The sequence below is a fragment of the Pleuronectes platessa genome, chromosome 1 (genome assembly GCF_947347685.1).
Source record: "Pleuronectes platessa chromosome 1, fPlePla1.1, whole genome shotgun sequence".
Lineage (NCBI taxonomy): Eukaryota > Metazoa > Chordata > Actinopteri > Pleuronectiformes > Pleuronectidae > Pleuronectes > Pleuronectes platessa.
In genome coordinates this window covers 14,161,247-14,174,294 of record NC_070626.1, presented here as the reverse complement: position 1 = coordinate 14,174,294, position 13,048 = coordinate 14,161,247, and the positions used below count along the sequence as shown (strand labels likewise).

At 41.9% G+C, this 13,048-nt stretch overlaps 1 protein-coding gene across 2 annotated transcripts in view; it reads left to right on the top strand.

Moving 5' to 3' along the window:
* The window catches only part of LOC128443549 (MAM domain-containing glycosylphosphatidylinositol anchor protein 1), a 179,072-nt gene that overhangs the window by 61,108 nt on the left and 104,916 nt on the right, over positions 1–13,048 (top strand). For both annotated transcript variants that reach the window (XM_053425987.1, XM_053425986.1), the window contains exon 4: positions 5,612–5,786. In XM_053425987.1, the coding sequence (XP_053281962.1) occupies positions 5,612–5,786 (175 nt within the window). The remainder of the gene's footprint in view (positions 1–5,611; positions 5,787–13,048) is intronic.

Sequence of the window (13,048 nt, the reverse complement as noted above, 5' to 3'; positions counted from 1 at the left end):
AAATAGAACCCTATAGTGACTGTCAGTTATCTGAGGCCACGTTTCTAGGTTTTCCTCCCATCCCTTGATCATAGAACGACAGAATGATTCCATCTCCTTTAAGATGTCACTTGTGTTGTCAAAAATTGGTCCAAGAAAGAGAGTAAGTGTACTGTTAGCATTTAGTGTCTATGGCCATTCCCATGGAAATCCCCCCCCTCTCTCCTGTGGACGAACACAACTACCCTTGTTGCTGATTGGCTGGAATATTGTTGTTCAACTTTATTTGCTTCCCAAATATTAGATACTTCCAGCACGCTCACTGAAGATACAGCTAGTGGACGGTGAGGAGATATTAGCAGAATTTTAAAGTGCATTGGATCAAAATTGCTCACCCGAGCTTTAATCCAGTTTGTCTGAGTTATCTTCTTTTATTTGGTATAACTCTGCTTAATATTGTTATTGTTGACAACATACAGAAAAGAATGTGAATGGTATTTCAGAATTAATGTTTGTCCCTTTATTGTTGTGTAGCGTTGGCCGTTTCCTCTTGCGACAGAAGGGCAAAGGGGTCCGACAGCCAGTGGAGCGTATCTGCTGCGTCCTGTTGTGATGTGTCACTCTGAGAGACAGATCAGGAGAGGCAGGGAAGCTGTGTGTGTGCTTGCATGTGGTGTGCGGAGGGGCAGAAGAGGGATGTTAGGAACAACTTAAAGCTTAGAGACAGGAGGTTGCAGAGGGAAAGTGATGAGAAGAAGTGAGACACACGCAAACACACAAAAGATTGTGCGAGGAGGGAGACAGAGGTTTAGACAGACAGCTGCAGGCCACTGACCTGTCAGCGTAGTTGCAACACATTAGCCATCTCCCCCATGACCTGGAGCAGCACACACCCTTCTCTCCTTATCTCCCTCTTTCCCTGCAAGCCATCACAGCTCTGAGGCTGAAAGCTGTTGCCAGTTTATTCTTTACATTCAGCTTCAAGCAAACCACTACAGGAGCTGTGTGATAAATCCCACCTTTACAAAGCTCATAATGTTCCCTCTCTGACGACAGCGGGTCAGGCGGCTGTTGATTCAACTCCACTGCCATTTTGGAGGTTCAACATTGAAAGATGTATGCAATATTTTGTCCAATAAACATTATTAGCTCCATTGAGTTAGCATTTATTGCAGGGCCTCTGTATTGGATTGCAGTAGATTGTGCGAGGTGTACATACCTAATAAACTGACACCTCAGTGTTTTGTTAATATCCATCTGTATTATGGAGCACAGCAAGTTTACTGTGGCCGGAGATTCAGTGAGCTGCCGTTATGGAAACGCTGACTTGCTTGTCAGGCTGCAGCATGGTTGACAATTCCAATCAAGTTTGTTCATGTGATTCATATAAACAGCTGCAATCCATAATTCACCGCACAGCACCTCAATAACAACATGTCTTTGGTGCAGTGACGACCTGGTGAAGAGCAGCCTTAAATGGAGAGAGTCAGTGTTTTATCAAACAACACAGACTTCACTGTCTGGGTTTAGAACTGAATAACACCTGGTGAAATATTAAATGTTTTCCAAACTCAGTGCAGCCCCAGAAAATCGACTGTATAAAAGTAAAAGTAGACTCTGGGTCCAGGAAGTCTAGACAAGGTGGAAGCACCTGAAATTTGTATTCCCCTGAAAAAAAAATGTTGCGACTCCACTGATTGCAATTTTTTTTTCAGTTTCTATAGATGTCAACAAGAAAATTACCTTTTTCTCACTCGATGCCAGTTACAGATTTTTTAAGGAGTTTATGGTCTCACTTACTAGTCTGCAGTCTTCTTCCATATCGTATAAAGGCACTTAGACCATTAGGTTAGATCATTAAAACAGTGCCCTATTGGTTTTGACCATTGCAAAGACTCAAATATCTTTACTGGGCTCATGCCATAACTTCACAACGTGCGATGCATTGGTAAAGGGCAAATGTTGTTATTGCAAATGACGGTCACATAACATGTAACCACTAATGGACAATTTACTGGGCCACTTGGCTCTGGTCAGTGTTTAAGTGCAATCTTCAATAACCAATTTGAATATAGAGCTAATGGCCCTAACCGCCCTCCCTCCCATAAAAACACAAACTCCTTAACTCCCCCCTCGCAATACTCCGACAGGGCTGCTCTCTTCTCTGCACTGCTTCTGTTCTACTGTGGAAACATCTGTGTCCTAGACAGCACCCAGCTCTCCAGCTGAATACGAAAACAGCAAACCAAACCTGCTGCATTGCATGTGGAGCTGAATCCCAGGGGGATCCCGACTCTTCTCTTCACATTACGCTTCTAAGTAAATGCAAGAGCTATTATTACAAAAGGCTCTGACTCAACAAATGCAATCCGTGTGGCTGTGGAAATGTGGGGAAATATGTGCATGTTTCAACGTGTGTAAACGGATGTGCATTTTGACACAAGATGTGGTGACGAGTGTGTGTTTGGCTTTCACCGTGCTTTGTACAGAAATAAAGGAAGGAGAAGAGAAACGTGATAAGACGAGGGAAAAGAAAAAGGACTAAGGGAGAGATATCCAGACCTATCCGTCGGGACATGAGAGGGGGGGGGGGGGGGGGGGGGAAGAGCAGCATCACAGGCCTATTGAAGGAAGAGAAAAGAAAGAGGTGTGGAGGGAGAGGTCAGAGAAAGAGAGAGCACAGGTGATGGTTTTAAGCTGCTGGTGTCACAGGCAGATAAAGGCTCCCGTGCCTCCTGGCTGTCATCTGCATTGCACACAATATCCCCTTTATTCGCAATATCACCTCTCTCTATTTTGCTTCATCTGCCTCCCTGGTGGAGCAACTCCCGGTGTGAAGCACTTTTTCTCTTGCCATCACACCGCTGCCAGCAATACTTTATATATAATTCCCTCTCATTCTCATATTTTTTTTTTAACCTGCTTTCACTCGCTGAAAAATATAACCGTATCTCACTTACACATGCAGTCTTTCTTTCACACACATACCGACTGTATTTCTCACCAACTCATGCTGTTTTTTTTTTCTTTCCCTCACACACTTTGTCTCTTGTTTCCTTTCCTACATTTTACCCCACGGGTTCCCCTCATCTAACAATACTCTTTGCAGTATTATTCTAAGCTCAAATGCCGCTTCCATACAACCGTTGACTCTCTGTAATCCTTTGAGTGCAATACATCATCCTGATTTCATGCTCAACCTCCTTTTCGTAGAATTTCGTCATATACACAGACAGAGGGACACGTCAATAAACACATAGGAACTGCTTTTTTAAACTGTGATATATTATTGTTTTTATTTTTCTTCGTGCCAAAGCCTCCTATCGCTTAATCTTGCGATTAACATTCTCCCCAACTTGAACCTAATCTTTATGTTCCTGAACTCTAATCCTATGAATAACTCTTAAAATGTTCCCGGTCCAAAGCGGGAGCAAACAAAATGTCTGTAATTTGTACGATTTCCACTCATCTTTTAATCCTTGAATAGAAAGGATAAAAGCCAAAGAACACAGATGCACACTTCATGCTCACTTTCACTCTCTCTTCCCCGTTTTTATCTCACACAAACGTCCGGACCCCCTTGTGCACAAACCCACACACAGCCACACACACACATATATACAGACACACACACAGCTACACAGGCAAACTGGAGTCAGTAAACCATGGAGAGACAGGGTTCGGTTCATTGCTCACCTTGGCTGGTTTGATCAATGGCTGTGCGCCTTCTCAAATCCCTCCCACAAACAGAGCTGAATAAACAGACACTGAGCGTTTACACAGGCCCTGATAATCCACTAATCCATACAACCTGCTTTCTAACCAGCGCGCACACACACACACACACACACACCCACACACACACACACAAACACACACACACTTACACTCATATGCACGCAGGAGTCTATATGGACACTGATACTGTGTACATATCCAGGGACGCAGGCAGGCAAGTGTGCCACAAGCAAGAAACACACGCAGACATTTACATGCACAAATACACACTGTGACTTTTGCCCATTATCCTCTCTGACCTCCTCAAGAGGACATGGTTGATAGTGTTGTCAGGGCTCATAGCAGACAGAGGGGTTAATAGGGATTAATGGACTGTACACACACAGTTTTATCACACACACACACACACAAAAGCGAGAACAACATTGAAGCGCTGATGAGTTTACAAGCTTTGATGCATCTTTGAAGTATCTGTGTGTGTGTGTGTGTGTGTGTGTGTGTGTGCATATGTTATTGGATTTGATGAATCGAGAGTACATATCATGTAGCTGTCTGCCGCGCAGTGTTGGCACAGCTAGATGGGATAATTGAAGCATGAAAAAGCCATATAGAGTTTGTCAAAACTCTTAATAGTCTGAGTTGAGCATCATGGACACCATGGAGCATCACGCTTAGCGTCATTAGTTCCAATTCTGTGGAGCAGACAGTGATTTTATCACCAGGATAAAAAAGATAAGCACATTTATAATTTTTGTTCAGTTATTCAGACAATTTAATGAGCTGCCCAGTGACAATAAGATGCTATCTGTCTAGCCATGCTTTTTTTGTCACTTAATTTGCTTTATATAGACATGCAATACAGCAACTCACAGCAACTTTAAGGAAGCCCATATATTCGTCAGTATTTTTATACAGGTTGTATATGAATTATTTATTGGACACGTACGAGCTTCGGTGTGTGACTCTCTTCTTCTTCTGTTTTTTGTGGGCTTCTATCAACCTATTTCTTATTTCATATTTTCAATTTCCACATAAAAATACTGAACATGGTCTCAAATATAAATTATAAAGCAAAACAAATAAACCAAGAAACATTTGCAGGAATGTTTGTGTGGTTGGCTGAGGTTGAAATGTTGGATTTTTGGCAAAAACGAGACAAACTGCAAAGGAAAACTTTGACTGACATGAGGCATGTGACATAAATATCCACTGAAAAGACGAAAAATAGAAGAGAGCCTCATGACTGTGTGGAGAATAGACCTTTCCTCAAGTTTAGGGAAAGTCATGTTTTAAATAAAAATTACAAAGTACAGGGGCGTCATTGTCATGGTCAAAGTATTAATACTTATAACACTTATTAGTGAAGTTGTGATTTCTATGGCCACTGGAGGGGTTTGTTTAGTGAGTATAAAATTAGTTAATTATTTTGGCTTGGTTAAAAAAACGGATCCTATCTGTTCACTTGGGGAAACAATCTCAGTTTAAACTCTTAATCACTGCGATGCTGTACCAGGATGTGTTGGTACAAATCATGGTGACATCACTGTTGCTTCTAGGTACAGATGCAAAAGAAGCAAATAACAGGTGAAAAGTGTGCGACCAGGGAGGGCAGCACTGATTTTACGCCTGTGTTACTAATTAATCAAGGTTATAACTCACTTTGAATTGTTGTGTCATATTGTTTTTGTCTTGTTGGATATTGAAAATGTGCATGAACTTGAATATTTGTTTGAGCAGTGGAAGTTGTTATCATCTTTGCTCATGTGTAGAGATAGGTTGGCATCTCAACTTTCTTCCATTACACCGTGACTGATTCTGTCCTTCAGCGCTCCTCTCTTTAACCGACACCGTCCACGTTTATTCAACCTGTCCCTCCCTCTCCCTCCTTTCTCAGATACGGTGGACGAAGACGGCGGGCAGCGCATCAGAAAAGTTCCAAGAGAGACCCATCTACAACGAGACGCTACGCATCAAGAGCATCCAGAGGGGGCAGGGGGGTCGCTACTACTGCAAGGCCGACAACGGGGTGGGGGTGGCTGCCATCAAGTCCATCCGCGTAGATGTGCAATGTAAGTGGGCTGGAAGAAAGAGGAAAATGACAAAAAAACTCCTTCCACTTCTCAACCACATCGGACTTTCACTGCCGCCATTCCCACTTTAGAGAAGACCAAGATAGGGAGAGATGGAAAGATTGGAGGAGCAAAGATGAAAGACAGATTGGGTGGATGATTCAATTTCAGGTGGGAATGGCTTCCAGGAGTATCTGATGACTTACGGTGGAGATGATGAAAAGCATAGTTGAGGGGATTAGGGGGAAGGAGGATATATCAAATAGAATTGCTGTATTAGGGAAGGGTATAGATAAGAGGGTGCAACACATTCAAAACTAACAAATCAATTTCAACGCCCTCTATGTTCATAGAATGCCATCAGTTCAGAGTATTCATAATTCAGGTGTGTGTTCTCCACCATTGAGGGCAATTAGAGAAAAACAACCTGTTTTATCAGATATTCCTGGAAAGAAGTGAAGTCTGTGGGGTATATCCAGAGTTTTATAAGAGTTAGTCCAGGCAGTACGGGCTCCCTAACCCACTGTTTCTCAACTGACCCATGTCCCCTCTACTCCAAACCAAAGCTAACAACTATATCAGGTTGTTAAGATTTAGACGTTGCTGTTTATTTCTGTCGTGTCCTCGACGCCATTAGTATGTTAATAACCAATTGGCTGATTATGAAGAGATTACATCTCCCTGTCAGACTTTGTTACAGGTCATTTTAAATGTCCCTGCAGTCAAGGGCTCTGTAGTGGCTCCTTTGTTATTGTTTCTGACACAAAAATGTACTTAATCGAATCATGAGACCTGTTTATCTTGGACACAAGTAATTATCGGCAGTAGTCATTTTCTAGAGTGTAACTCCACACTGAAGAGTTTTAACCTGCAACATTGTCAACATGTCGCACTCTGGTGCTGCGCAGAGACACACAACGTTTTCAGAATCTGTAGCAATCAAATCAAAAGCAGTCTAGTGACATTGGAGGAGGATTAACAAGACAAAAAGTGAAGTGCAAGGATGTTACGCTCTGTTATGCCAGAGCTGCTTCATCACTGTTATTTGGGCAGCCGCAGTAATTGATTAAACAGCCTGAGTTTCTTGGGAGAAGATAGAGTTTGGTGTCCTTGGTCCCTTTTCTATCACCAACATTAAATTTGCTTAGAAAATGTGATCGTTAGGGGTTAAGCGAGTTTGTGAAGATGCTTCACAGGTTAACAGCATTATCAGGTTTTGTGTTCCAAAAGTAGATGTTGTTTCAACTGACATCAGGGTTATTTTATTCATTTTATTATGTAGCCCCATCTCTCTGAGAGTCAGGACAACGTGTTCGGGTTGGATCCTTCATCGTGCAACACCAATGTCGGTTGAGAAGCAGTGTTGCGTTGTAGGGGCCCCGTGCTGCTGCTTGTTTCACTGCCCCACTGTCCCTGTGAGTCAGGGGCCAGGTCATGGCGACAGGTAGATTCACGTGCAACCATTTCCCTCAACACGTCAACACCATTGTATTATCCCATTCCCAGCACCCTAAAACTCTTGTCCCCCCCGTGACATCCATTTATAGCCTTGATAGTTCCTTCCTTCATTGATTCAATCCTTTTAATGGTCAGTTTATAGACTAATAGAAAAAAAGGCAGATTTTCCAAGAGCCCTATAACACGAAACATCCATTACTTCTCTTTCATTTGCCAAATGCATCTCTTCTTCTGCTCTGCTTTGTGGACAATACAACACGACAGCCTGCATCAAGTCTCATACACACACACACACACAAACACACACACACACACACACACACACACACACACACACACACACACACACACACACACACACACACACACACACACACACACACACACACAGATACTCCCACACACACACATTCAAATATAACAAGTTGGCTTTTCTTAAGCAAATTATTTAAACGAATATGCAAACTTGACTTTTTGACTTCAAATAACTTATTGTTAGTGTTTTTCTAATAAATAAAATGTTATAGCACAGAAGGTGGTTAAAAAAATAAACCGTCCAGATCAAATATAAAAGCTTTCTGTTTAAAGTATTTTTCGAGGAAGCTCAATCTGTCCTGGTATACATTTTAATGTCGTATTACGGGGTAGTGAAGATAAATTAAGTTGACAGGAACTCAACAAGCATAAGTTGCACAAACTTGAGTTATGGTACTATGTACAAAATGCATTATTTCATTACAGTAACTGAAACCTAGAAACATTTTAGAAGCTAGAAGGGAGCTCAGAGAGCTGCTCATACCTCCGGCAAGCTAACACTGGTCATGTTAAAGAAAGTAGTTAATAATACTGAATCTGTCCGATTGTTTGGACAATTGCCAAATTTCCAAAAGAGTTCTTCCTCGGGTCATCATGTTCCATCCCTTCCGAAAATGTCATGGAAATCGGGACAGTCGTTTGTGAGTAATCCTGCTGAGAGACAAACAGACGGATGAAAACATAACCTCCTTGGTGGAGGCAACAATGTGAAGAACAGTAAAACTAATGAACATGAACCAACTGACATCTGTGTTGATTCAGAACCCAATTTTAACATATTTCCCCAGAGCCTGCTGAAAAAAAATCAAGTTCCTATTATCAAAGGGAAAATGTATGCAGGCACAACGTTAAGAAAACTCAAAAGCAGGTGAAATAAAAAGTAAAGTTTTGGTTAAAAAGTAAAGAGAAAGTTGAATGTACTATTAAATTTAATTAGGACATTGTTTGCCTTTAAATTGCACACACACAAACACACACACACACACACACACCACAGTCTATGACGCACACACACACACTTGTTCACCCCATGCTTGTCCCTTTAGGATCTGTCACCTACCCACCACCCTGCCTCAGCCTCTTAATGGGGCTCACCCTCCCTCCCTTCTCCTTCCTCCCCTCTCTCTTCTGATAGTGTCAGTTCTCCCCAGGCGCCAGCACGGCCCCTGCTGAGGAGCTGGTAATTGCGGGGGGTCCTGGGTAGTAAACAGGTTGTTTTGTGAGTGCAGTTGTGACAGGGGCATTGTGAAGCTAACCACCTCTGATGGCCACTGCTTGTTCAATTCTCCATCCCCCATGCTGCGTTAGACCCAGCGGCGTTCAGCCACGCTTCCCACACAGGGCGACGATGTAACAATTAGCTCGGGCTACCTGGGAAGAAAGACAGAGAGAGAGAGGGGGGGGGGGGGAGGATTGGAGAGTGAGGTAAGATGGGGGCTCCGGAGGGAGAGAGGACAGAGGGAGAAGGAGGCAGAGAGCCAGCAGCAACCACCAGGGCTTATAGTTTTGAAGTGATAGTAAAGGTAAATTCAGATGAACAACAGGGAGGTAAACTAAAAAAACTACACAATCCTCTTTTTTAACAGCAAAATACTAAGCAAATTACTATATATATATTAATTAACTGATGGGAAAGAAAAGTCCATCTGGTTTTAAGATGCCGACCCATTAGCCACCAGAACACTATGTGTTAACTTTGGTTGGGATCTTTTGTTACTTTGTAAATAAAATAGCAATCAGAGGATATTTTGATAATAATAAAAAAATATATATTAAGATTGTCATCACAAACGTTTGTTTGTGTAAAAAATAAATTAATATTTGTCACTGTATCTTTTCAGATTAATGCAATTTTGTAAATATCCATTTTGGAATTGGCCTAAAAAAGGATTGGACTATGATAGGGAAATCTTTCTGCATTCCCTCTGTCATTCAAATTTAAAGTTAAACAACCAAAAACAAATATTGTCTTGTTATATGTCGTGTGGAGTTAGATTGCTTGACTTAAGGTAAGTTAGCCCCCAATAATTTGCCATACTTGCTTGAAAAGTAAGGTGATTGATTGTGTTTTTTTAATCAGGATAGTTGTAAGTTCCACTAAAAGAAATTTAAAAAAAAATGAGGGAAAAGGGAGAAAAAAGAGAAGGAAGAATAGGACAGATGGAGGGAGAGGCAGAAAGAAAAAAAATGGGAGATGGAGAAATGGGACATAGGGAGGAGAAAGATAGCGGGAGAAGGAGAGATAATAAGGGAGAAGCGCTCATATGGTTTTCAATTTGGATGCATCCAACAGAGCAGTTATTAGACTAGAGGGCAGAACATGCTGCTACCTGCACAGGGTTTTAGATCTCCCTCTTCGTTTCTCTCAATCACACATTTTCTGTTTTCTTCCACATCTCACCACAGCTGCACTTTCTATTCCTTCTTCACCTCTTTATATTCACCTCCTTCCCTCCCGTTTCCTTTTTTCATGTTGTCCTCTTATCCTTCATGTTTTCCTTTGTTTGGTCTTGCCTCCCTTCCTGCCTCGCTCTCCACCAACCACACAGCCCTGCTACTGTGTGTGTGTGTCTGTGTGTGTGTGTGTGTGTGTGTGTGCATGTGTGTGTATGAAGCTGGCTTCTTTCTCCTCTCAGCTGTGAGGTTCAACCGAACACAGTAGTGTCTAGCTTTAGGTCATCTGGCAAGCTTTAACTTTCGTACAGTCACATGAATGCAAGCATGCACACACACTAACACAAATGCCTCCTCTTCACTCATTCACTCAGTCCACACACACACACACACACACACACACATACACACACACATACGCAGCTTTTGCAAAATGTACACTGATGCATACAGTAATATTGAGACACTTTCAACCATGCACGTATAATCAGATATTTCCAAAAGTACAAATACTGACATTTCAAAGTGTGTTTGTGTGCGTATGTGTGTGTGTGTGTGTGTGTGTGTGTGTTAGAGTCACAGTAGAATAAAAGGAGGAGGAGAGAGAGTGAATGACAGATGGAAAGTGAAGACAGCAGAGAAAATGAGTGGAGAGTTTCAGGATCGGAGCAAAGGCACATTTATTATTCTGCTTTGAATAGCAGGCACATACACAGCAAGTCTCCCGTATGTTTCTGTAGCCGACACCCTGTCTCTTCCTCAGTCACTCATTCTTCTCTCTTTTATTCATTTTGCTCCTTCTACCTGCATCCGAATATTTCTTCCATTAGTTTTGTTCCCCCCACAGCACACACACAAATACAAACCTATGGGCCTTTCCTCTCTCTTTTTCTTATTTACTCTCTTTTGTTTAAATTGTTTACGCTCAGGATCTAGCCTTTGAATCAGTTATTCATTCAGCACGTATTCACTTATTAACCACAGATAATAAATCAGTTATTGCAGAATGATTGATGCTTGCAGTCTTGTTTTCTGTATGTATACTTGCAGGACCTTAAGTCGACCAATTACAGAAATCATGAACTTCATACACAAACACTAGTGAAGGTCTCCTAACTGTGAATCTCCCCTTTTCCATCTCCACTGAAAAACACATACGTCACACTCCCCATTAACCCACAGTCACTTAGACATGAAACAACTGTCTTTTTCTGTGATATCCCCCAATCACGTGTATCGACCAGTTGACCAGTGACCTTGGCTCTCTAACCGCTGAGGCAGTGGGACAGTGAGCAGGCGGGCTTTAACTTTAGTGACTTCTACTGATGGGATGGACTTGGTTCAGAGACCCAACCAATGATTAAAAAAAATACTTCATGAAAAGAGAAAAAATCAGATCAATTTAGACAAAATTATCTCTGGATTCATTTCTCTCATCAGGGCTTCACAAGGTAAGTGGAAAAGTGTTGGATACAATGATGTTGGTAATATTCACACTGATTATATTCATGCTGGTGGCGATGTTGTGTGTGTGAACTGAATATTATGATTTTTTCTGGGTTTGGTTTAAGTTGCTTTTTATTGAAATATTTGTCTTAAGTTCGTCACAAAAGACCACAGACCAAACTTACCAAGCATTTATGGGTAGGTTCATCCAAACCACAGAGAAACACTTACAAACCAGTATTACACTGGTCATGGGAATGTCAAGAGTTTAACTGCATCTCGATGAATTCTGCTGCATTCAGGAGCAACTTCCGCTGTGCTCCTCTAAGAAGACCTTCTACTGTTTTCTTTGGTTTCAAGTAGTTTCAATGGAATTTGAGTTAGACCGTTTTCCAAGATTCCTATCAACTACTTTTGATCCAGAGGAGCTGTGAGAAGGCAAATGTTCAAGTCATATGCTCCATCGCACATGGAGCATATGACTTGTAAAGCACATTCACACCCAGCGAGTCGGCCTGTTGACGTTTCTAACATGACCAACACAAACTGGATTTAAGAGCTTTTGGTTCTAAGGGCTGAAGCTGGATGTCAATGTGCTGTTTACAAAAACATGTTGTTGGTGATTTCAGCAGCAGAATTTATATTGTACGTTATATCCTACATCCTGATCGCTCCACCCAGGCACCAACCCTCGTCTGAATGCGTGGGACATTTTTCTGTTGCTGTGAAAGACGTCGGACATTCCCCTGCTCATGTCTAAAAGCAGCTTTAGTGTTACAGTCAGTCAAACTTTAAGTAGGGGATATGTCATCACCAAGCCAATAGATATGAATAAATATTAGTCACATACGTATATCTCTCTATATATAGAGAGAGAGATATACTGTTTATACATGCATATATTGTATGAATCTTTATTTTAAGTTTCAAAGTAAGTAAAATAGAAAGTAAAATATAGACCACTTCAGCAGTTTCCAGCCACACAGACATTTTCAAAGGAACTGTCTCTAATCTGCTGTAGAAAAGTCAATGGAGTATACGAGTATGAATCTCCAAATGTACACAAGCCCTTTCACAGCTTTGGCAGTTATCACCCCAACTGTGACTGGCTATGGGAGCCAACAGAGGAATGTGTAATCTATTATTCCAGCAGTGGGGCTTTAGAAATGGTCCCAGTGCAGTCATACGAGTGCTTGGGAACAGTTGTTTTTGACACACACACAAACACACACACACACACACACACACACACACACACATTTCCACACCCATAAACAGCCAGCTAGGTGGCATTTAGTCTGTCCCTGTTGGCCAGAATCTTCTGTCACAACATGGGCTCTGTGCTTCAAGGTGACACCAATTCTGGCTGGAGCAGGAGGAATGAGCAGTGGCACTACAATGGAAACCAAACATGCCCACACATTCTGGCACAAAGGCAATTAGCCGTGGTTTAGAAGGGCAGAGAAAGGAAGACGTGGCTACCGGTACTTTAAAGAAAGCTCTGACCTTTCAGTGGGAGCGAGGCTGAAGCCACAGGGTGAATCATTGGACCACCACTCTACTCTCTGACTCACTAAAACTCACAGGAACTTTCTTCCCTGAATTCATCATCTCTTTCATATCGCTCATCATGCATTTCTCCCGTCCTC